General features: G+C 49.5%; 1 protein-coding gene across 7 annotated transcripts; it reads left to right on the forward strand.

The window, feature by feature from the left end:
* The first annotated feature begins 681 nt into the window (after nt 1-681).
* Nucleotides 682-23,040, forward strand: STMN4 (stathmin 4). Of its 7 annotated transcripts, XM_084885474.1 has the most exons (8): nt 682-810; nt 14,778-14,868; nt 16,253-16,348; nt 16,984-17,064; nt 17,492-17,700; nt 19,161-19,352; nt 20,030-20,083; nt 22,449-23,040. In XM_084885474.1, the coding sequence occupies exons 2-7, from the start codon at nt 14,856-14,858 to the stop codon at nt 20,048-20,050; spliced, it is 612 nt and encodes a 203-aa protein (XP_084741600.1). In that variant the 5' UTR covers nt 682-810; nt 14,778-14,855; the 3' UTR covers nt 20,051-20,083; nt 22,449-23,040. The 7 variants fall into 7 exon arrangements, with proteins under 7 accessions (XP_084741600.1, XP_084741598.1, XP_084741603.1 ...); XM_084885472.1 differs by lacking the exon at nt 20,030-20,083 and having other exon boundaries at nt 685-810; XM_084885477.1 differs by lacking the exon at nt 16,984-17,064 and having other exon boundaries at nt 688-810.

The following is a 23,040-nucleotide window of genomic DNA, read 5'->3' on the forward strand; positions in this document are numbered from 1 at the left end:
CAGACAATCATGATCTCAGCTTCAGTCCCAACCAGGAGGATCAGGAGGACCCCATGGAAGGCCCCCATGGGCTGGCTGGGCGGTGAGGAGCCACCCGCCCTGGCCAAACAGCCACAGCACCCACCGGAGCAGCCAGCAGCACAGCGAGGTGGGGAGAGGGAAGCCCGGCTCTCCAGGGGCCCCTGTTCCGCACCGCCCCCACCCCCGCGGTCTGAGGCACCTGCCAGCCCCTCTCTGCCTTCTGAGTCGCTGTTCAAACCCACCAGGCCTTCTGGCCAAGATGGAAACCGGCACCAAGCCCTCCGGGAGGCTATTTTTAGGAGTCCTCTGTGCTTTCTGACTTCTCTAGATTCCATATTCTCCCACCCACCCCCAGATCTGAAAGAGCGAACGATTCTGGAAACCATTATCCATCAGTCCCCCGCTCCAGGTGCTGTCGCTCGCTGGACCGCTCCAGCTTGCAAGCTGGGCCTTCCCCCCCACCTTCCCTACCACGCCCTCTTCCTTTCTTCATCCCCTCCCTCACCCTCTGGCTCCCCCGCTCCACAGGCGGCATGGCAAGCAGGCTGTTTGTCTGACATCATCTCTCACTCCCCGGCCTGCTAAGAGTTACTCACTCAGGCAATCCCTGCTCCGCCGCCGCCGGAGGAAACTGTCCAATTGCCAAGCAACCCGCCGCTGGCCAATCGGAGAGCTCGGAGGTGATGTCATGGCGAGAGGCGAGCCGCGGTGCTGATGTGGAGAGAAGCCCCGGGTACCACTAATTGAGGGAGTGAGGAAGGGAGCAGCTCGCCTCTAACCGGACTGCAGGTAAGTAGAAACGGAATGCAAATTATGCGAGGCTCTTCCGAGAAAAAAAGGAAAAGAGGAAACCGGCAGCTTCACAGAGGAGAAGCGGCAAGGGGTCTGGCGCCCATTGTGTGGCCTTTGGCCATCCGTTAAACTTTGTCAAATCCCGGAGGAAACTGGGTGAGGAGGAAAGACTGGTCTCCGCAGAGGGGAGCGGGTGGGCTGCCGGCGTCCCTCCCGTTCCAGAGCTCAGGGGAGAGAGGGTGGGCGGGAGTGGCCTGGGCCAGATGTCCACGGTGAGGGGTTTTTCCTGCCTAAAAATGTTTTGGGGCCGGGGAGCAAAGGGTCTTGCTCGCAGCCTGGCTTCCCTGGAGCTGGCTCTGACCTCAGACCCTTTCACGCTAGAGGCTGCTCTGCGTTCTACATTTATTTCCTCAGCCCCAGAGTTCCTCCTCTTCCTTTCCCTTTGTATCATCTGTTCTTCACCCTCTATAGGCACCAAGTTACTTTTTTATCTTGGTTCTAAAGATGCAATGAGATCACCACCTCTTCCCTGCCCCGCCCCGCTCTGAGGTCCACCTGATCCTACCTGGGGAGGGTGGTGGCTGTCAAGCTGCAAAGTGTGAGACCACAACTGCCACGCCCTGGTCCACGCCTGTGGCCCAGCCAGGCCACGCCTCCTTCAGCCCACCACCCCCGCCTGTGGCTTGGGCATGGTCCTCCCCTCAGGCAGGACCCGGGAGCTGGTGTCCAGCGGCCAGCTATTCCCACGCGGCGGTGCTGTTTTTGTTTTATTCCTCCCGGGAAGACAGTCCAGTGTGGAGGAGTCCCATTGTCCTGAAAAAGGCCAGGTCTCCACACCCCCTGGTGGGGGCTCGGGCAGCCTGTGTCTGCAAGACCACGGGAATAGCAGGAGGCTGGCCGGTGGTGGCTGCGGGCGGGCGTCTTGCACGAGGGTGGGAGGTTGAGAGGAAAGGTGGGAGAACCTGTGTCTACTGAGGCTGAGGACCCTGGAGGGGAGGAACCCCTCCCACCGGCAGGGAGTCAGGGTGTGAGATCATCTGTCAGACGGGGAAGTGATCACAGTGCCGGAGCAGTGAGGAGGGAGAGGCGAGAGGTCTGATCGAGGTCTGATCGGGGCAGCTGAATCTCTCAGAGAGCCTGCCCTATCCTCTGGGCCAGCCCACTCCCCTCTCCTCGGCTGCCCGCAAGCCCTCACCTTGCTTTCTGGAACTGCCCCTTCACCTCTCCTGGAAGCCCACTCATCCTCGCCAGCGCCTGTGCACCTGTCCGTGGGTCCCAGCCTTTCTGGGACCTGTTGGCAGTGGGTGAGAATGTTTCATCGCTAGATGGACCCACCAAGAGCATGGTAGGGCGTGAGTTCCCCAACACAAAAAGCACTCAAGCAGAAATGGGATTTCCACCCAGCAGGGTGGCTATAGACAGATTTCTGCGTTGTGTTGGAGACTGGTCTAGATTAATGTTTTTCACACTGTAGACTGAGACCCATTAATAGATTGTGAAATCGATTTGTGGATTATAATGATTTTGGGGGATAAAATTATGTAAAAATAAATCAGAACACGTTCTCTATAGTACAGTAAATAATGTTTCCTGTACAATTTGCTAACAATATATTTTCAGTTTTATATATATATATATATATAGATATAATTTATAAATATAAATATAAATTATATACTTATGCTTGTATTTCAGTTATGTATACATCTGTGTGCATGTCTGTTTAAACATTTGTGTATGTACCAGTGACTATATATATACATGTATACATATGGGCCTTCCTTCCCCTGTCTGCTGGTACCACCTTCGCTCCTGCCTGGAGCCACCTTTCTGCCTTCCCATGCCACCCAGAGGCCCAGAGCGGCTGGAGTGGTGTGGAATGCTTGCTTAGCGCCTGCATATACAAATTAACCCGCCATCTTTGTTGGGTTAATTTTCATACTCACTCCTGATTGGCTGGAGGGCGTCACAAAGGTACGGTCAATTAGCATGTTTCTCTTTTATTAGGTAGATACATACTGGATCATGATATAAATGCAATTCTGATTCCAGTAAGAAAGAGGTTTGAGAAACATCGGGCTGAGAGACCTCTAATTTCTTTTTCTAACTATACGATTATAAACCTATTGATAACTCCTACTAGACCATAAACTTCTTTTTAAATTTTTAAGCATGGTAAAATACACATAATATGAAATTTACCATTTTAATCATTTGTAAGTGTGCAGTTCAGTAGCATTAAGTATCTTCACATTGTTGTCAGCCATCATCACAGAATTTTTTCATCTCTTCAAACTAAAACTATGTCCCCATTAAACAATAACTGCCTATTCCCATCCATGGCAACCGTCATTCTCTATTCTATCATGTAAGTGGGATCACAGAATATTTGTCTTTATGTGACTGGCTTATTTTGCTTAGCATAATGTCCTCAAGGTCCATGCATGTTGCATACTGAATTCCTTGCAAGGAGAACTGTCTTATTCATGTGCCCTTATCACCAGATAACTGGTAATAAGTGCCCAAAGGTCCAACTAAATCCAAATATGTTTTAATTTAAGAAAAAATTCCATCTCTTTAGGGAGATACTTTTTTTCTAAGGACCCATCAAAGAGAGAAATCTTTTGTCCTGAGCAAACTGTTGAGGAGACATACTATTGGGGTTGGAGTAATGGAAGTATCATCCTTTTTTTTCTTAATATCTAGATTTCATTTGGCTTCATAAAAGAAATCCAAGAGCTCAGCTAGTGTTGCTCAGTGGTTGAGTGTCAACCTGTGAACCAGGAGGTCATGGTTTGATTCCTGGTCAGGGCACATGCCCAGATTTTGGGCTCAGTTCCCAGTAGGGAGTGTACAAGAAGCAGCCAATCGATGATTCTCTCTCATTGTTGATGTTTCTATCTCTCTCTCCCTCTCCATTTCTCTCTGAAATCAGTAAAAATGTATTAACTTTAAAGAAAAGAAATCTAAGAGTTAAGTGGGGTTGGCTGCCTTCTTTCATTCAACCAGGCCATTTGAACCACATTCACCATATGGGACAGAGATGGGGTGACTGATAAGATTTAAAATAGAGCAACAGCCCAAACCGATTTGGCTCAGTGGATAGAGTGTTGCCTGCAGATTGAAGAGTCCCAGGTTCGATTCCAGTCAAGGGCATGTACCTTGGTTGTGGGCACATCCCCAGTAGGGAGTGTGCAGGAAGCAGCTGATTGATGTTTCTAACTGTCTATCCTTCTTCCTTCCTCTCTGTAAAAAATCAATAAAATATATTTTTAAAAAATAAATAAATAAAATAGAGCTACAAAGATTGATGAACTGAGATCAAGAGAGAAAGGCAGTGGAACGGAACAAGGGAAACAGGGCAAAGAAGGAAAGAGGGAGGGAGGAAGGAGAGGAGGGAGGGAGGGAAGGAGGAAAGGGGGAAGGGAGGGAGAGAGAGAGGATAGTAACAATATAGAAAGAAGAGTAAAATTCCGATCTTTTATGTTCTTGATTTTAAATTAGATATTTTAAAAAATAAAGTTCATAACCAAAGAAAGGTTTACATTTTTTTCTGAACCCCTAAGATGTTCTCCCTAGATATTTTATATTATATTCAACTTACCTGGAGATTCCCATTTGGAGGCATAGGATTCCCAGACATTTTGAAGTCATGGATGGTTAGAAATTAGACTTTTTTTTTTTTTTTTTTTTTTTTTTTTTGCAGGAGGATGGGAATTATAAAATATGCAAAATGTAATTTTTATTTTATAATTTTTATAAGAACCAAACTCTCTTCTCTTTTCTTCTCTTCTCTCCTCTCTCTCTCTCTCTCTCTCTCTCTCTCTCTCTCAGCTTGGGAAATAAACATTCATCATGTACAATTCAGTGTGCTCATAAAGTGAGAATTTGCTATATTTAGAGATGTGATAGTTGGAAAAAGGTTACTTTTTCTGCTTTTCTTTGGGGAAGAATAAAGACCAAAAATTTTTCTTCTGCTGTTTAAAAAAGAATTTTGGGATTTTGGGTTGCTTATTCATTTACTTTTATTATTATTATTATTTGCATTTTTAATCCCTCTAGAAAGACAGATGTGGGTATATTAACCCCACCCCATTTACCCCTCTCCATCTCCCCCACCAAAGCTCACTGGCCTTTTTCATCAATTAAAACTGGCAACCAGACCTAGCCAGTGTGGCTCAGTGGAAACAGCATCAGCCTACGGACTGAAGGGTCCCAGATTTGATTCCGGCCAAGGGCACATGACTGGGTTGTGGGGCATGCAAGAGGAAGCCAATCAATGATTCTCTCTCATCATTGGTGTTTCTGTCTCTCTCTCCTTCTCCCTTCCTTTCTGAAATCAATAAAAATAAAAAACCAGATAGCCATGTATCCACCCCCTCAGGGTCCTGCTGTCAGAGGTGGGTGGGGGGAAGCAGGAGGACAGAACAGATCAGAAGGGGCAGAGTCTGGGCTGGTTGGCCTAACATGTAACAGGGCCCAGGCAACCCAGGAGTTCAGAGAACATACCAGAGAATGTGAATCAGGAAGAAGATCTGAGCTCAGACGCTTGAGTAAAAGGCCCAGTGGGGGAGTAGAGTGGGGTGGGAGGGGGGACAGAGTGCAGGATTCCAGTGGGTCATTTGGGTGTCAGTGCCCAGAAACCCATGCCAGGTAGGAAGCAAGGTTCGAATTGAGTACAGTAGTGCCTCCCCACCCCCCACCCCCACCTTATCTGCTGTTTCGCTTTCCACAGTTTAAGTTACGCTTGGTCAACAGTCATTTGGAATATATGAAGTGGAAAATTCCAGAAAAATTTATACATTTTACCTTGCGTGCCATTCTGAGTAGCACGATGAAATCTCACTCTGTCCCCCTCCATCCTGCCTGGGCTGCGGATCCTCCCTTTGTCCAGAGTTTCCACCCTGTTTGCGCCCCACCCATCGGTCACTTACTAGCTGTCTCAGTTATCAGATCTACTGTCACGGTATCGCGGTGCTTATGTCCTGCCTCTCAACTGTGGGGGACCTAGGTGTCCTTTACTTTACTTAGTAATGGCCCCAAAGTGCAAGGGTAGTGGTGCTGGCAGTGAAGATATGTCAAAAGAAGCAATAAAGTCCCCCATAGTTGAGAGCGTTTCCGTGAAGTGAAAGGTATGCATGTACAGGGGGAAAACAGAGTGTATATAGTGTTAGTGCTATCCACAGTTTCAAGCAATAACTGGGGTGTTGGAGCTTCTCCCAGCAGTTAAGGGAGGACCAGCGTATGTAGAAACAGGTGAGAGGCTCTGTCTAGTGACGGTGCAAACATGGTTTGGCTATTGATGCTGGGACAGGTCTGCCTCTCTTCTGCTCCTACCATCAAACCAGATATGTAAGGACTCAGCAAGCCTTCCATGAGTCCTTCCTAGAAAAAAAAAATTACTGCAGAAGTAGTCTTCCTAATTTTTAGCAAAAAATTTTATCAAATTACAGAATTCTAGTATAAAAAGAATATTGATAATGGTCATGAAGAAAGAAAATATTAGAATTAGAGTCATTGTCTAATTGTAATCAATCTATATATATAAAAGCCTAATATGCTACATGTCGACCAGTTGCTATAACATGCACTGACCACCAGGGGGCAGATGGTTCCACTGGTAGGTTAGCTTGCTGGTAGGGTTCAGCCAATATGGACTGGGTGATAGAGCCCTCCTTTAGTCCCTCCCCAGCTGGCTGGCCCAGGACTGGGTGAGATGGCCTCAATCACCCTGATCACTGGCCAAGCCAAAAGACCCTATTGGTGCACAAATTCATTCACCAGGCTTATAGTATGTTTATAAAGCTGAATGCAATTTTCAAATATCTTGAGGCTGTGATATATTTCTGTTCAATTCATCATTGTATTTCTTCCTAGTACCTCACATAGTGCTTATAGTTGGTTCTCAAAAAATCAATAACGGTAATTCATAACTGAAAATCCAAGCCACTCAGACAAAACCATCTCACACCAAGAAAACCATGAGGTACTAACTGTTTTATTCTCAAAATAGTGACATGTAGGCATAAATGATATTAACTTCAAGATGAACACAAGATGTAAAACTTGCAAAGCATTGGAGAAGAATGAAAGAACAAAGAAAGCGAGAGTATTACTGCAAAAGATAAGAGTCTCCTTTTAGTGTAGCTAAATGCAGGCCTGAACACGGGCTCTGTCACTGCTGCTTAATCTTGGGGAAGGCACTTGTTCTATTGGACCCTCTGTCTCTTCATCTGAAAAGGTTGAGGAGTGAAAATGCTGGAAATCTCCATGGCCCCTCCCATCTGAGGACAAAGAGCTTGACTTCTGAAAATGTCCGCAAGTTCTACTGCCTGTGCCCTGCTGATAGGAAAATGATTTAATTCACTTGGCAGGTCGTGTGTGCACATTTTAACAGGGGCTTTCTGAGGCAAAGCTTGAGACAAAGGAAAGCTAAACTGGTGAGAGTTGTAAGCACCTCGGTCCCCCACAGTTGAGAGGCAGATTTGGGGCAAATGCGCCTCTGTCTTCTGCTCCTACCAAATGCTCCTATGTCTTCAGCCACATGCTCTAGGCAATCATCAGTCTTGCTTCCATTTATGGTTGGCCTTGGATTTGAGGAAGCACCATGGGACTCTACCAGAAACCACATGGCCTTTGGTATAAGAAGGCTTGGGTTCAAATCCCATCTTCATTGTTTTTTCTTCTATGACTTCTGGGCAAATCAAGTCACCTACCTGAACTGGCTATCTATAGAGTGGGTATAATAGAACCTATTTCATAGGATTTGGGGAGAATGAGATGATAAAATATCCATGCCCAGATTACAGATAATAGGCACAAGAAAGAAAAAAAAAACAAAACTACAAGGAAATGCCAATAGCAAAAAGTAGCAAGATGACAGGGATTTTTCTCTCTCTGTCACATAGCGGTTCTGAAATATGATGTCAGTATGTTTGTAATTAAAACATTAATGTAAATGTATATATGTATGCATATGTGCCTATGGAAGTGCCTGGTAAACTGTAAAATGCTACAGAATACTCCTCATGTTGTGACTACAGTAAGATTACACAGGTTTGTTCCATATGCTGATTCATCCAAGTGCTTTGACCTCACAAAGCCTTGCCCTCCGTCCAGTGACACTGAGGGAGGTCTGTGCCCCTGAACTTTGCTTCCACTACATTGTCCTTCTGTATACATTGGCTCAAAATAGAAATCGCCCAGCAAGTGCCAAAACTTGGGTTGCTTGGGGCTGTCGGAGATCCAGGCTTCATTTGCCTTCTCTGGCTTGCCTCCCAGTGTCCAAACACAAACCCCAGAGCTATGTGTTTGCCAACAGGTGACACCTCCTTGTTTCCTAGAAGCACGATGGAAGCCACATTCGAGTCTGTTGGCTACTGGCTGGAAGTTGATCTTGGCTTCTACTCTCTCTTCCTCTTGAAGCCAACCGTAACGGGGGTGTGATTAGACAAACGCCAGATCCCCAAAGCCAGTCAATCACACGCTATTCTGCTTTGCCCGGTTTCCCTCCGCGTATCTCGCTAGCCCACCTTGGCCTGTGTGCTGACTCCTCCTCCAGTCCCTGCACAGCATGTCCCTTGTGACTGCCGGAGCATGCGCGAGGCCCACAGAGCACCTGTGAAAGTCCCAGAGGCTCCAAATTCCCACCCAGGGGACCTGTTTCACTTTTTATCATCAAAAAACAAGCAAACAAACACCCTGTGGTTATTTTAATTTTGTGCCAGCTGAGGTAATTTTGGAAAGAATGAAAACCACATTCATGAAAAAAATTATTATTTTTTAACCAAAATAAAATATGCCTGCCCATCAGAGTCTCTGATCAGCATGCAATAACCAGGGTTACTGTACAGAGATGATTTGACTCCATGACATTTGGGTAGCTGATTTCAGGTAAATACAAGAACTGCAGCAGGACTTTCAAAAAGACTGATAAGAGCCACCTTCCTGTACTGCTTGTGGCCAGAGAGCCTGGGTCGGAACTCATTGCTTCCATGCCTTGGCTGTGCAGAGTTCCCGTACAGTCTCTGAACACGCTTGCCAGGAGCCATTAGACTCAAATTATTTAGCATTGCATTCGCTTCTTATCCCTTGAAAATAGCCCTCAGGGGAACTGACACATCCTGTGGGCCCTCTCCAGGCATTTCTAGCCGTGACAAATAACATGCTTGCTCACTCTGGCCGTTTGGGCAGTCAGAGGCACCTCAGGAGGCCAGGTGTGCACCCAATCAATGGCCATCTGGCATCTGAGAATTGGTTGCTCTTCTCTGTCAGCTCCTGGTCATGGACTGCATTACAGAAAGCCGGGGAGCGTGGGTCACTGTTCCTGGTCATGTGACTAAGCCCGCTTGCTCTGGCGTCCCTGATGCATACCCATCTTGGTATTGCTGCTCTGGTGGCTCCCATGTGGGCTGTTCACGCACATCCTAGTCTGGGCGGGGGGGGGGGGGGGCGGGGGGGGCAGAGTGGGGGAAGAGAAGGGATCAGTGTGAGGGGTAGGGTACTGGCACCGGAATCCAGAGGCTTTGACTCCTATTTTATCTCTGTCACCAACTGATCCAACTCAGTGTGATGTCAGCATCTTTGGTACCTGGGAGGAACGTATTGGCACTTCGGAAGGGACTGTTTTTGGTTGTGTGGCATTGTTGCGTGCAATGCAGGATACTTACCCTACCTGGCCCCTGCCCGCTAAATGCCCCAAGTACCACCCCCACCCCACTTCCACTCCCATCTAGTGACCATCAAAGAGGCTCACATGTTTCCTGGGAGTGAAGCTGCCCCTGATTGAAAACCACTGGCGGGTAATGGCTGGGCCTCTCCATCTCTGACATTGGATGTTCTAGGGGAAACTGGGGGATCCGTGAGCTCCCTCATCAGTCAGCAGCCTGATTCTAGACCTTCAATTTCAGCCGCCCTCACCTCCAATCAAAACTTACTATTATTAAAAAAAAAAAAAATACTATTCTGCCCTGACTGGGTGGCTCAGGTGGTTGGAGCTTCCTGTGCACCAAAAGGTTGTGCTCGAACCCAAAACCTATGTATGTTTTCAGTCAAGGTACATATCTAGGTTTTGGGTTCAATTCCCCATTAAGGCACATACAGAAGCAACGATCTCTCTCTTTCTCTCTCTCTCTCTCTCTCTCTCTCTCTCTCTCTCTCTCTCTCTATCTCTATCTCTCTCTCTCAAAATCAATAAACATATTCTTGGGTGAGGACAAAAAATGAAAACTTACTCCATCTGCATCTTATCTCCTGATGGTCCTGTCTCACTGCCTGGTGAGGCTATCACTAATTAATTATGCTAATGGTTTAGCTCATCAGGAAAACAATATGTGGCTACTTGCTTTTTTATATACAGATTCTTAAATGCTGGAGCTGCAGGAAATGTATGGATCGGTTTGCAAACAGTGAGGCAGTGCTGGGTGGGTTGCCAACAGTCCAGGGGTTACCTTGTTCCAGGCAAGTCCTCAACACTTTCTGCCCAGGCTCAGCTTCTAGCCTTCCCCTCCGCATCTTCCCCCAAGATCATGCTGCCAGATGACCCTTTTTTTATTTTATAGAGAGGAGAAGGGAGGCAGAGAGAAAGAGAGAGACAAAGAGGGGGCAGGATTTGAGAGTAAGACATTGACCAACAGCCTCCTGCATGCCCCCTACCGGGAATTGAGCCTTCAACCCGGACATGTACCCTGACTGGGACTCAACCACCAAACTTTTGGTGCATGATCCCAACCAACTGAGCCACACCAGCCAGAGCTAGATGAACCTTTTTGCACTAGTAGCATAACCTAAAGGTAGAGCCAGGCTTTCGAATGAAAATCCCAGCTCCGCCCCTCACTCCCTGTAGGACGTGATGCAATTAACTGGACTCTGCTGGGCTTCCATCTCCTAGTTATAAAAGAACCTCAGAGAATAAACTGAGATAGCGTCTGTGATTTTCCCGGTACAAATCAGGTGCTCAAGAAATGGTAGCCATTATTATCGCTACTATCCTCTCCCCTTATTCAAAAGACGTCAGTGGCTTCCGACTGAACTGAAGATAAAGCACAAACTCTTTCCTCAGTCTGGAGGTCTCTGGTCGTCTCCTTCCTATTCCAGCAATCGGTCCCAAGGCTCCCTGCATGCAGCTCAAAGGGACCCCTCTGACTTCCAAGAAACTCCATTGCACAGCCATCACACAGTCAAGTTCCAAAGCCATTCCAAGATTAGAGGCATTGCAGAAACTAAATTGCATAATACGCCTATTACATTCTCACCTTTAGCATCTGAAGCTTGAGTCACTCTCATCACCTGCAATGCTGGATCATAACTGACAGCACAGGGACTGGGCTGCCCAGGCTGGCCCTGCCCTCTTGTCTGCATCCATCAGAAGTATGGGAGCGAGCACTGGGAGTTCTATTTGTGGTTCTGTAGTTACCACCTGAGTTTTTGTGACACATCAACCTTTGATCTTTGATCAAAAGGGCCCCTTTGATCTTTGCTACCACTGGATGCCTTCAGTTTGCTGGTCTTTCTTAGGGGCTACCCAAGGCCTGGGATTAGCCTCTGCCTTAACAGAAAACATGCAAGGGCTAGAGTTTTTCCTCAGCTGGGGTTTTGTCTTATGGTGCTCTGATGTATGATGTCCTCCTAGAGTCTCCCACTGATGGGCCTGACTTCATGGCCTCATGCCTGCACTGGTCTCCATGATCTCAATCTCTGTCCTGCCTCCTGGAATTCCTGGCATTCTGTTCTCTCTGACCTTAGAGCAATAACACCCGTACTGCCCCTTCTCTGACAGTCCCAGGACAGAACTGCTGATCCCACTGCAGGCATGATAACATGACCCAAACCACCAAGCCACTTAACAGATCCCACAGTACTGTGAGAAGCTTGTAGGGCCCCGGCCTCTAGGACTAAGGCTGGTGTGGGCCTTAGGGTTGATTGGACCTGCCCAAAAGAATGGCCTGGGCAGTTGGTATCTAAGATGGGAGGCCGAAGAACTGTTCTTCAGGGCCTTCGGGCCCTAGGTTAACATCACTAGATCTTCCCAGTGATGTGCCTTCCATCTGGGCCCAACCCATGTGATGATCTGGAGCTCTCACAGCCAGGCTGAGTGCTATGGAGGCTGTGTGACAGTCCCTCAACACTGACCCCACAGGCTAATTAGGGGTAAAGCCAGACTTCCTGCTGCGGCTGCCACCAGCCAATGGCTTAGGCCTCTTTGCATTGCTGGGCCCTTCAGAAGAGTCATGCCCTCCTCACTGACCCCTTACTATTATCTCCTTTCTCAGACCATCTCATGGGCAGCAACATCTTTTGGGTCTTGAGTGCAATAGAAATGATGTAACTATTGCTACAAATATTTAAAAAGATCCCTGGGTACCCATAAGCACATGTACACAGATTACCTTGAGGAAAACATCAGACTGTGTAAAAACACTGGTAGTGAGATAAGGTAAAGGAATGATGGGTTTTGAACCCCGGCTCTGTCACTTACTGGGTGCATTAGTTTCCTATGGCTACTGGGACAAACTCAGTGGCTGCAAACAATGGAAATGCATTCTCTCACAGGTCTGGTGCCCAGAAGTCCAAAATCAAGTTGTCCGCAGGGACATACTCCCTCCAAAGACTCCCATGGCTTCTGTGGCTTTGGGCCCTTCCCTGGCTTATGGCAGCATCACTCCAACTGCTGCCTCCATCTTTCCATGCTCTTCTTCTTGGTGTGTCTCTCCTTTGTATGTCTCTTTAAGGACACATCATCAGACTTAGGTGTCACCCAGTTAATATAGAATGACCTCATCTTGAGATCCTTCACTTAATTAAATCTGTAAAGATCCTTTCCAAATAAAACCACATTTATAAGGTGCAGGGGTGAGGACTTGGCTATACCTCATTGGAGGACACCATTCAACTCACAACACTGAGTGATCTTAGAAAGGTCACAGCCTCTCTGAGCCTCAATCCCCACATCTGTAAGACAGGGAAGCAATTCCTATGTCACAAGGTTATTATGAAGATTAAAGTGAAAGCATTTATCACATAGTAGATGCTCTATGAATACATATTTTTAATTATGCATATCTGATAATATAAGATCTCTCTCTCTCTCTCTCTCTCTCTCTCTCTCTCTCTCTCCCTCTCTCTCTCTCTCTCCCCTTCTTCCTCCCTTTGTTTCTCTCTCTCCCTGTCATACTTTATCTATGAGACTGAGTGCTCTCAGCTACAAAGCCCTTGGCCACACACACCTCTGCCCATCTGCATCTAGGGTGATTCCTGTGCCCTGCCCTGATCTTCCTTCTCTGCCCCTTGGACCTGGTTCTTCCTGTCCTAAAACTCTGAGCACAGTATCTCCCATAGAAGTGTAGGAAGCACTTATTACACATTTTAATTAAATCGTATCTTCAGTCCAGACTGGCCTTTCCCGAGTCCCCAGCACCATGGAAGAATGAGCAGTCACCGTCTAGTCCTTTCCCTGCCCATGAGGAAGAGTGGACAAATCAGACGACCTGGATCGTAGAACCATCTCTACCTCCCACTGGCTGTATGACCTTCACTAAAAGTCTTAACTTCTCTGAGCCCCAGATTCTTCATCTGAAAATGAAGTTGATGATGCCTCTCTGGTCAGCCTAGCCCAACCCCATGCAAAGATCAAGTGGGACCATGTGGGTGACAGGAGCTGTAACCTGCATCGTGCTCCATAAATGCAGGGTCTTAATTATCGTTCCCAGCTCACGCTGAGGAGCACGGTCCCCGACTCCAGGCACCTGCTCCTCTAGGGAAAACTCAGCTCCGTCTCCTGCTTTCTCAAGGGGAAGTCGGAGGCCTCTCCCTCTCTTGGCAAGGGCTCCCATGCTCTACCAGTTGCCTTCACCATCAGCGGAGTCATGAGCAGAGATGGTGTAGAAAGGAGGCTCATGACTCCGGATGTCGCATCCAGGCTCGAAGGCCCGCTCCCTGTTCAGAGGCTCGCTGGTACTGTCAGGATCAGCTTGACTTGAGGAGAGAGGCCCATTGTGCGGAGCTGGGAGGGGCGTGGCAGGGCCTCTAACTCTAAAGCATAAGGAGACGGGGCAGGAATAGAGCACTTCAAGGCCAACTGGCCTGGCGTCAAAGCTCCATTCTTTTGCTTTCTAGCCACATGAGCCCTCTGAGCCTCCATCCCCTCATCTGCAAATGGGGGTGACAGTGTTTGCAGGGCCGGTGGGAACCAGAGGCATCAATCATTGATTGGCTGCCTCCTCCATGCCCCCCCTACACACACACACTGGGGATAGAGCCCACAACCTGGGCCTGTGCCCTGACCAGAAATCAAACCATGACCTCCTGGTTCATAGGTCAACACTCAGCCACTGAATCATGCTGACTGGGCCACCCTCCCCTTCACTCTCTCTAAATATCAATGGGAAAAATGTCCTCCAGTGAGGATTTAAAAAAAATAAAAGTAGTACGGAGATGGTAACCAGTGTACGAACTACTGTAAGAGCACAGAGATGGGACTGTATACTCCGCACCAGGCCTGGAGAGCCAGATAAGGCTCTCTGGTGTTAGCAGCGCACAACAGTCTTAAATGGCAAGTCAGAATTGGCCAGGAGATGGCATGGGGGTATTCTGCCAACGAACAGCATATAAAGGGTGGAGGTAAGAAAACTTGGTCTCGCCAAAACCGGTTTGGTTCAATGGATAGAGCGTCGGCCTGCGGACTGAAAGGTCTCGGGTTTGATTCCGGTCAAGGGCATGTACCTTGGTTGCGGGCACATCCCCAGCAGGGGGTATGCAAGAGGCAGCTGATTGATGATTCTCTCTCATCGATGTTTCTAACTCTCTATCCCTCTCTCTTCCTCTCTGTAAAAAAAAATCAATAAAATATTTTTTTTAAAAAAGAAAACTTGATCTTAAGTGGGGGCTGATGAGGTGCCTCCTGAGGTTTCCTCCCTGCTTCCTTTGCAAATAACCTGTCAGTGGTAACAATATTCTCTTTTTCTCAGGTTTGTAACAGCGCCCTGAGCTGGTGACAGACCTATTCTGTGATTCTCAGTGGACTCAGCTCTCACATCCCAGAAAACATGACCCTCGCTGGTAGGTACAAACCTATTTAAGTGATGGGGCACAAGCACAGGTTAATTCTGTGCTCGCATATATGTACCTACATACGCACAGGAGAAGAGAAAAGAATTACACCCGGGGTTGCAAGAGGTTCTAACTAGAGGGCAGGTGGGATCACAGCTGAGCTCTTTTTCCATTTGCTCTTCTGCGTGTGTGCTTTAAAAAAAAATTTGTCATGCACATGTATTCTTTTTTTATATATTTTTTTTTATTGATTTCAGAGAGAAAGGGAGAAGGAGAGATAGAAACATCAATGATGAGAGAGAATCACTGATTGGCTGCCTCCTGCATGCCCCCTACTGGGGATTGTGCTCTTGACTGGAATCAACCTTGGGACCCTTCAGTCTGCAGGCCGATGTTCTATCCACTGAGCCAAACCATCCAGTCCATCTATATTATTTTTTAAGTCAATTATGTTTTCAATTTGGAAATGGAAATGAGGAGGAGCATGCCTAGGCATTGCGCTGGGCTTTAGCTGAGAGCAGAGAGAGCCAGAGCTTAAAACAAGGCGGTGAGGGTGGGGGCCATGCCAGGAACATGCCAGGGGTGAGCCATCAGACTGATAGTGGGAGGAGAGTGAAGAAGTGGATGGGTGGTGGGTGGTGGGTGGTGGGTAAGTGCACACTGTTGGCCACCAGAGATGACAATCTGAGCAAGAGCTCAACTGTGGGAGGAGCCTTGTGGCAGAAGCAAAAGCAGTTGCTACAGCCATGATCAGAAATCTCGTATCCTGACCTTCTGGTTTTCAAAACCTCCCAGGTACAGAAAGACTAGACAGCGGTAGGGGTACCACTGAGCTCTCATGGACATCAGCCCCTCTGGCTGTGACTACTGTTCTGGGAAGGTCAGGGAAGGCGCTCACAGCCTGACCTTGCCACCCAGTGAGGCAAGAGCAGAGGGGTGGGGGTAAGCTTTTTTTCTTACTTCTTTAGCTCCAGTGTTTCCAGGAAAACACTGCCTGCAGCATAAGAAATGGAGAATCCTGGGCAGCTGTGGGGAACTAGAGAGCCTGGTCCAGGATGCCTGGCTGGGTGGGGCTGGTGTGTGGGTTCTTTCCCTGAGAGCACCTTCCATTCGGCACTAGAAAGGGGGACGAAGTGCCAGGGGAAAGATGGTGCCATCCGCGTGCTCTGGAAGGCTCCGCTTCTAGTAGGTGGGCAGAATTGGGCCCAGATCACACGCAAGAGTCCTAACAGGGCCGCTTGGGGCACAGAGGGCTCGGTCCCCAGCCAAGGGATGGGTCTGGGTGCCCCTGCAGAGCCCGGTATCCCCGGCTGCTGGGGCATCTGGACTCCCACAGATGCTGGCTCTGAGACTAGGGGAGGGCGGCCGTTTTCACCTGCGGGTCTTTCCACAGCCTACAAGGAGAAGATGAAGGAGCTCCCGCTGGTGTCCCTGTTCTGCTCCTGCTTCCTGGCCGACCCCCTGAACAAGTCATCTTACAAATACGAAAGTACGTGAGGGCCACAGTTAGGAAAGGAATGGGGGGAGGGTTCCTGTGGCTCACAGCCATAAGGACAGCATCCCTACCCCAGCTCCCTGCACCTCTCCTCCCCACGTCACCATTGCTTTCCCAGAACCAATAAAATCACCACCGCTGACTCCGAGGGTCTAAGCACCAGGTGAAGGCAGGCGTGGGGGCTGGGCCGGGGGAGTAGGCAGCAGACGAAGGTCTGACTCAGACCGTGCAGAGTGCTCTTGATCTCAGCTTTTGTTCATTCCCTTAACAAATGATGCCGTGATTATGCCCTCGGGGAACACCTCGCCTGGAAGAGGAGGCGAGACAGGTGCACATCCTTAGACTCCGTAGTTACCAAGCCTCCTCCGGGAGAATTCCGGGAGAGAGCCCAGAAGTGGGAAGAGGGCTTATGCCCAAGGAGGCTCTGTGGTAGCCACGCTGACCGGCCCCAGAACAGGTGTCCCTGGATGCTGGCAGGGAGCAGTGAATGGCCACATCCTGATTGGGGGTGGTCAGAGCACAAGTCACCTCTTCATTTCCTGGGGGTTAAAAAGAAGGGATGGGTTTGGTCTGAAAATGAGAGATGGGGGTGTTTGGGTTACCTGAGACTGTTTTTTTCCATTGTTTAGGCTGGTGTGGGAGACAGTGTAGGAGAAAAGATCAAAGCCAGCGGGAAGACAGTGCTGACTGGAGAGAAAGAAGAGAGCAGGGTAGGAGGGAGAAGGGGAGAGGCGTCAACAGGCTGAGCCATCAGACTGGTAGTGGGAGGAGGAGTGAAGAAGTGGGTGGGTGGTGGGTGGTGGGTAAGTGCACACTGTTGGCCACCATTGATGACAATGTGAGCAAGAGCTCAACTGTGGGAGGAGCCCTGTGGCAGACGCAAACGTCATGGCTACACCATGATCAGAAATCACGTATCTTGGGACCTTAAACTGGGAGCCTGAGCCCTCATTGTGGCTACCCACTCCTTCAGCCCCAATCAGAGCCCATGGGACTTAGGTGCCACGTTGAGGACAGACCCAGAACTTTGGCCATTGGTGTGCCTTGGGCACCCAGGTCTCCCACGGATGTGTGTTTGCTTTACGGGCGCCCATGCAGGCTTCAGGGGGTGAGCAGCCCCTTTGCTTCTCTCTGCAGCGGACACGGTGGACCTGAACTGGTGTGTAATCTCTGACATGGAAGTCATCGAGCTGAACAAATGCACCTCAGGCCAGTCCTTTGAAGTCATCCTGAAGCCGCCCTCCTTCGATGGGGTGCCCGAGTTCAACGCGTCCCTGCCCCGGCGGAGAGACCCGTCGCTGGAAGAGATCCAGAAGAAGCTAGAAGCAGCGGAAGAGCGAAGGAAGGTAAGTGCTGTCCGTTCTTCCCTCCATCCCAGCAGGAGGGGGGAGGAGCTGGAGAAGACAGGTGGTGGCTCTGAGCTGGGATCAGGTCTCCATCCACCTACAAATATTTAGACAGCCCCAGGGCAGAGAACGGGGCCTCACAGAGAGAAACAACAAAGTAAACATCCCTGGTCTCTAGGCGCTTACAGTTTGGTTAGGGGGCTAAGGCGCTGCATTACCCACCTCCAAGCGATGGCCTTCTAGGCACAGTGACAAGAGTAAGACACTGACAAACAATAACGATTTAGGAAAAGACAAAAAAGTAAAAAGGGGGCTCCTTAACTGGGAAGGGAGAAGAAGGGCCTTGGTATGCCTGCTGTTTCCTATTGATTCTTATGGCCCCCCTCTGATGCCAATTTTTGTATACATTTTCCTTCACCTTTCAAACAGAAAATAATCTTCTCCTCCCTTGGACTCCTAGAGCACTTCCTCTCTGCCTCTTAAGGCACATGACACATGCTAGTTTGGTTTGAGTTATTGATGTATGTTATCTCTATTAGACTTTTTTCTTTCCCAAGTTGGTAGACGAGTGCCTGGCACAACCTATATAATAAAGAGGTAATATGCAAATTGACCCTCATGCCCTTGCACAAAATGGCCACCCCTTATGTGGTCATAAGATGGCCACCCCCATGTGGTCACAAGATGGCTGCCACAAAGTGGCCAGCAGGAGAGAGAAGTTGTGGGCAATAACGCCAGCAGGGGAGGACAGCTGGGGGCAACCAGGCCTGCAGAACAGTTGGGGAGAACCAGGCCTGCAGGGGAAGGCAGTTGGGGGCGACCGGGCTGGCAGGGGAGGGCAATGGGAGGCAATCGGGCTGGCAGGGGAGCAGTTAGGGAGTGATCAGGTTGGCAGGCAGAAGCAGTTAGGGGCAATCAGGCAGGCAAGCAGTTGGGAGCCAGCAGTCCCAGATTGTGAGAGGGATGTCCAACTGCCAGTTTAGGCCCAATCCCACAGGTGTCCCTGGATGCTGGCAGGGAGCACTGAATGCCCACATCCTGATTGGGGTTGGTCAGAGCACAAGTCACCTCATAATTTCCCAGTGGTTAAAAAGAAACAATCAGTTTGGTCTGAAAATGAGAGATGGGGGAGTTTGGGTTACTAAACCAGCAGTTGGGCATCCCCTGAGGGGTTCCAGATTGGAGACGGTGCAGGCAGGGCTGAGGGAAAGCCCCCCGCTCCCTCAGTGCACAAATTTTGTGCACTGGGCCTCTAGTAGTATCTGATCATTTAATATTTGTGAATGTATGAATGAATGAGGAAAAGAGAATTGGGGGTATGGTGGAGAATCTAGGAAGTAGGCTGGGGGCCAGGTTCAGGGAGGCATGTGTTCTGGGTGTGGAGCTTTTACATCAGATGATAAAAATGTACCCAGCGTGCTCACCTTCAAGCGTCTCTTTCTCCCTCCGTGCCGCCCTAGTACCAGGAAGCTGAGCTCCTGAAGCACCTCGCGGAGAAGCGGGAACACGAGCGGGAGGTGATCCAAAAAGCCATCGAGGAAAACAATAACTTCATCAAGATGGCTAAAGAAAAGCTGGCCCAGAAGATGGAATCCAATAAGGAGAACCGAGAGGCCCACCTTGCTGCCATGTTGGAACGGCTGCAAGAGAAGGTAAGTGATCTTGAATCGGAGAGGAGACTCCTGGGTCACGCTCTTCCTTCCATGGCGAGAATCATAGACATATTTGTCCTTTCAGGGCGCAGGCAGCCTCGGGCAGGAATGAGGACATTTCTGCTAGGCTGGGTCCTTAACGAGTTCCGAGGGATGGTTTGGGAAGCCATGGGCAAGAAACATAAATGGAGCTTTGGAATTCCTTGGAGGATGTGCTGCCCAGCTACACAGTTGAGATTTCTCATTGTCTCAGGGAGATGCAAGCTCTTATCTAGAGAACGCCAGGGAGGAGGAATAAGCAAGCAGCTGTGCACCCCTGGCTTCATCCTTGAATGGACCGATTCCACTCAATGAAAGATGCTGACTTGAGCTCTTGGCTCTCAGCCAGGGGCGCGATGACCGGAGCTGCCCACTAAGCAGGAAATACGATTCTTTCCAACTCTATTGATAGGGACTGAGGGAGTCATGAGCCTTTCCAATATGCTGGCTTTTGTCAATAAACCAAACGGTGTCACCTAAATATGAGAAACGTGAGACACTGAGGTTGGTCTCCCGTGTCAGCAGCATAACAGCCCCGTTCTGCTAAGAACACGCTGGCCTCGTTTCCTGAGTCTCAAGGCTGCCCCAGTTTCTCCCGCAGCTCCTGGGAGAGCTCCAGCTCTGTGTTTTATTTCCAGGAGCCGCCTGCTGCGCGGTGACTCCCGGGACCCGATCGGTGGCCTCGTCCCATGGTGAGCAGCGTGGTCCCCACTCCTTCCTGCCTGTCCACCTAGAGTCCCAGGTCCCTCACCACAGAAAGATCTAGTTTCTTCACAGGGGCTCTGAATGGTCCACAGGCCCTGCAGCTGGCCAGCATGTGGCAACCCATCTGCTCTCATACTTCTGGGGGCAGCAAGGCCTCCATCAAGTACTAGATAGGAGGGAAGTGATCTTGTCTAATGTCAAACTTCCTCAGTTGTTGAAGGGTGGTTAGGAGCAAACTCTTCCAGGAAAAAAAAAAAAATCTGGGACTGAGAAAGGATGAGGCATGGCTCTCAGACCAAACCCAGAAGAAATGATTGAAGCTTAGTAGAGCATGATATGGTATTTGAAAGATTGCCCAACACTTCTTATTTCATCATTCCCCTATTCTCACAACCAGTCCATGAGGTAAGCAGGACAGATGTTATCTTTGTTTTACCAATGAGGAAACCGTGTCAGAGAAGGTCAAATAACTTGCCCAGTGACACACAACCACTAAGCTGAGACTGGAACCCAGTTCTTTGGCTTTGTCTCCAGGCGGCTCCTTCAATGCTTATGTCAGGGAAACCAGCACCCAGTTGTCCTGCTGGCCTTTTGTCAGAGACAGGGGGTCACTGGAGGCCAAGGAAATAGAGTCCAGAAACCTAGGGTTCTTCCCAGGGAGCTCACCTGGACATGGAGGTAGATTTTGAGAGATTGGAAAGACCCAAACTTTGGCGTTCAGGTAAGACTCAAAGAAGCAAGATGTTGGAGCAGACATTCGAGTGGGCCTCACTTCTCTGGGATCTTGACCTCTATTCAACCTTGTCCACTAATGAAGGAAAGAGATGGGTGTGTGGTTTCTGCCCTGGCTCAGGCCAGGGGCACCTTCCACAATGCCTCTGTCAGCATTTGTGTGGGGTCATTGCCCACCTACACCAGACTCACCTGGTGTCAAGTTTAACCCTACAGGTATGTGGATCATAGCTCAAATCTACTCATGATGGCTCTCTAGGGATGGTGCCTGAGGACCTGCAGTTCAACATTCTTTCTAGGTCATGCTGGTACACATAGCAAGGTTGAGAACCACTGCCTTAGAAGCACCACTCCCCATACTTTCCCCAGGATCATGGAAAATTCTAGGGCCTCTGCAGGAACAGATTGGTAGTTAAAGATATATCCTAGGAACCTCAGTGTGCACATTCTAGGCTGATTCTTGATATCTGGATGTGATTATATCTGGATGGAGGTCAGGGTCTGGCAGTGACAATATTTATTGAGCACCTCCCATGAGTAAGGTGCCACAGGAGGGACTGGAAAGTACAAAAACCAACCAGGCATGCCCCCTGCCCACAAGGAAGTCCCCCAGTGGAGGACCTGGATCTGTGCACAATGAATGAGTTGTAAGGGTGAGCCCTAGAGGTAAACACTAAAATTGCAGAATCCTAGCAGTAAAGGAGCTTCCTTTGTGTGCCCCTCTCTTTTTTTTCTTTTCTTTTTTTTCTTTTATTTTAGTATATTTTATTGATTTTTTTTACAGAGAGGAAGAGAGAGAGATAGAGAGTTAGAAACATCGATGAGAGAGAAACATTGATCAGCTGCCTCTTGCACACCCCCTACTGGGGATGTGCCCGCAACCAAGGTACATGCACTTGACCAGAATGGAACCTGGGACCTTTCAGTCCGCAGGCCGACGCTCTATCCACTGAGCCAAACCGGTTTCGGCATGTGTGCCCCTCTCTGAAGCCTGACCAGTGAAGCGAGCTGGTCATGGTCACACAGCGCACAGGCCTCTGAAGTCAAAGCCCATCTTGTGGCTTCGTCCTGCTGTGGAACAAAAGAGGGCTCTCGTAATACACCAGTAAGAAAGCTCAGCTTCTGGAGTTGGGCAGCGCTTCCAAGAGCTCTTCAGTCCATTGATACTTGAAGAGCCCTCATCTTTCACCCAGGGGGCTAGGCAACTCCCAGAAGGAGACAGACAAGAAGTAAAAAAGTGGCAGTCCAGGTGCGGGTAGGGGACTCCTGCAATGAGGCCCGTCTGCTCGGCCCATTCCTTCAGCAGCTACACTGAGCGGCTGCTTCTATTAACTGCAAACCCCAGGATGGCCAGGTGAGGGAGGAAGAGGCTGGTGGGCACTGGGGTCATCGTGAGCTGGGACCCCAGGGAGGTTGACCCCAGTCAGTGAACTACCTGAGGCCACACCAGCAGACTCCCTCACCTGCCTCCTGCCGGTCTCACCTGCCGCCTTCTGTCCCTCCTCAGGACTCCTTGAGACCCTGCTCTTCACTCCCCGCGGTGGCCATTCTTCGGGTTCTCTGGTCAGTCCCTTGCTCCTCTTGAGGGTAACCTGCCCTTTCCCTTCCCTTCCCTCCCAGGACAAGCACGCGGAAGAGGTGCGGAAAAACAAGGAGCTGAAGGAAGAGGCCTCCAGGTAAAGCCCAGAGGCCAAAGAAGTTTCCAGAACAGCCGGACAGCTGCAGCAGCTCCGCGTTCCCGAGGCAGCCTCGCCCGCCGCCGGCTGCTCTCACCGCACTGGGGTTTGGGGGGAGGGGGGGCGGCCAGGGGTGTTCCCTCTGCTTTCGGTGTTTGTACGTGTGAAGAATTGACCCGTGAAGCCATCCTATTTGTTTCTGGGGAACAACGATGGGGCGGGAGAGGGGAGAGGAAGGAGGTGGGGAAGGGAGATGGAGAAGGATTCATGGACATGGCAACGCGGCCCACCGCAGACTCAGGTCAAGTCCTCGGCTTTTCTCGACCGTGAGCGTCCAGGCACCACGCTGAGAAATTGAAAACAGAGAAGTCTGAGGGAAGGGCAGAGTCCTGAGTGGGGCCGCGGCTGCAGGGGGTGCCCAGCGAGGGGGTGGGGGCCCCGGAGGTGTTGCTTCAGCCCTGCAACAGGTGGGATGAGGTCTGAGTGTGTGTGTGTTAACCATCATCTTTTGATCATCATGACCAATGAAACATTTA

This window comes from Pipistrellus hanaki, assembly GCF_964339955.1.
Source record: "Pipistrellus hanaki genome assembly, chromosome: 5".
Taxonomy (NCBI): Eukaryota; Metazoa; Chordata; class Mammalia; order Chiroptera; family Vespertilionidae; genus Pipistrellus; species Pipistrellus hanaki.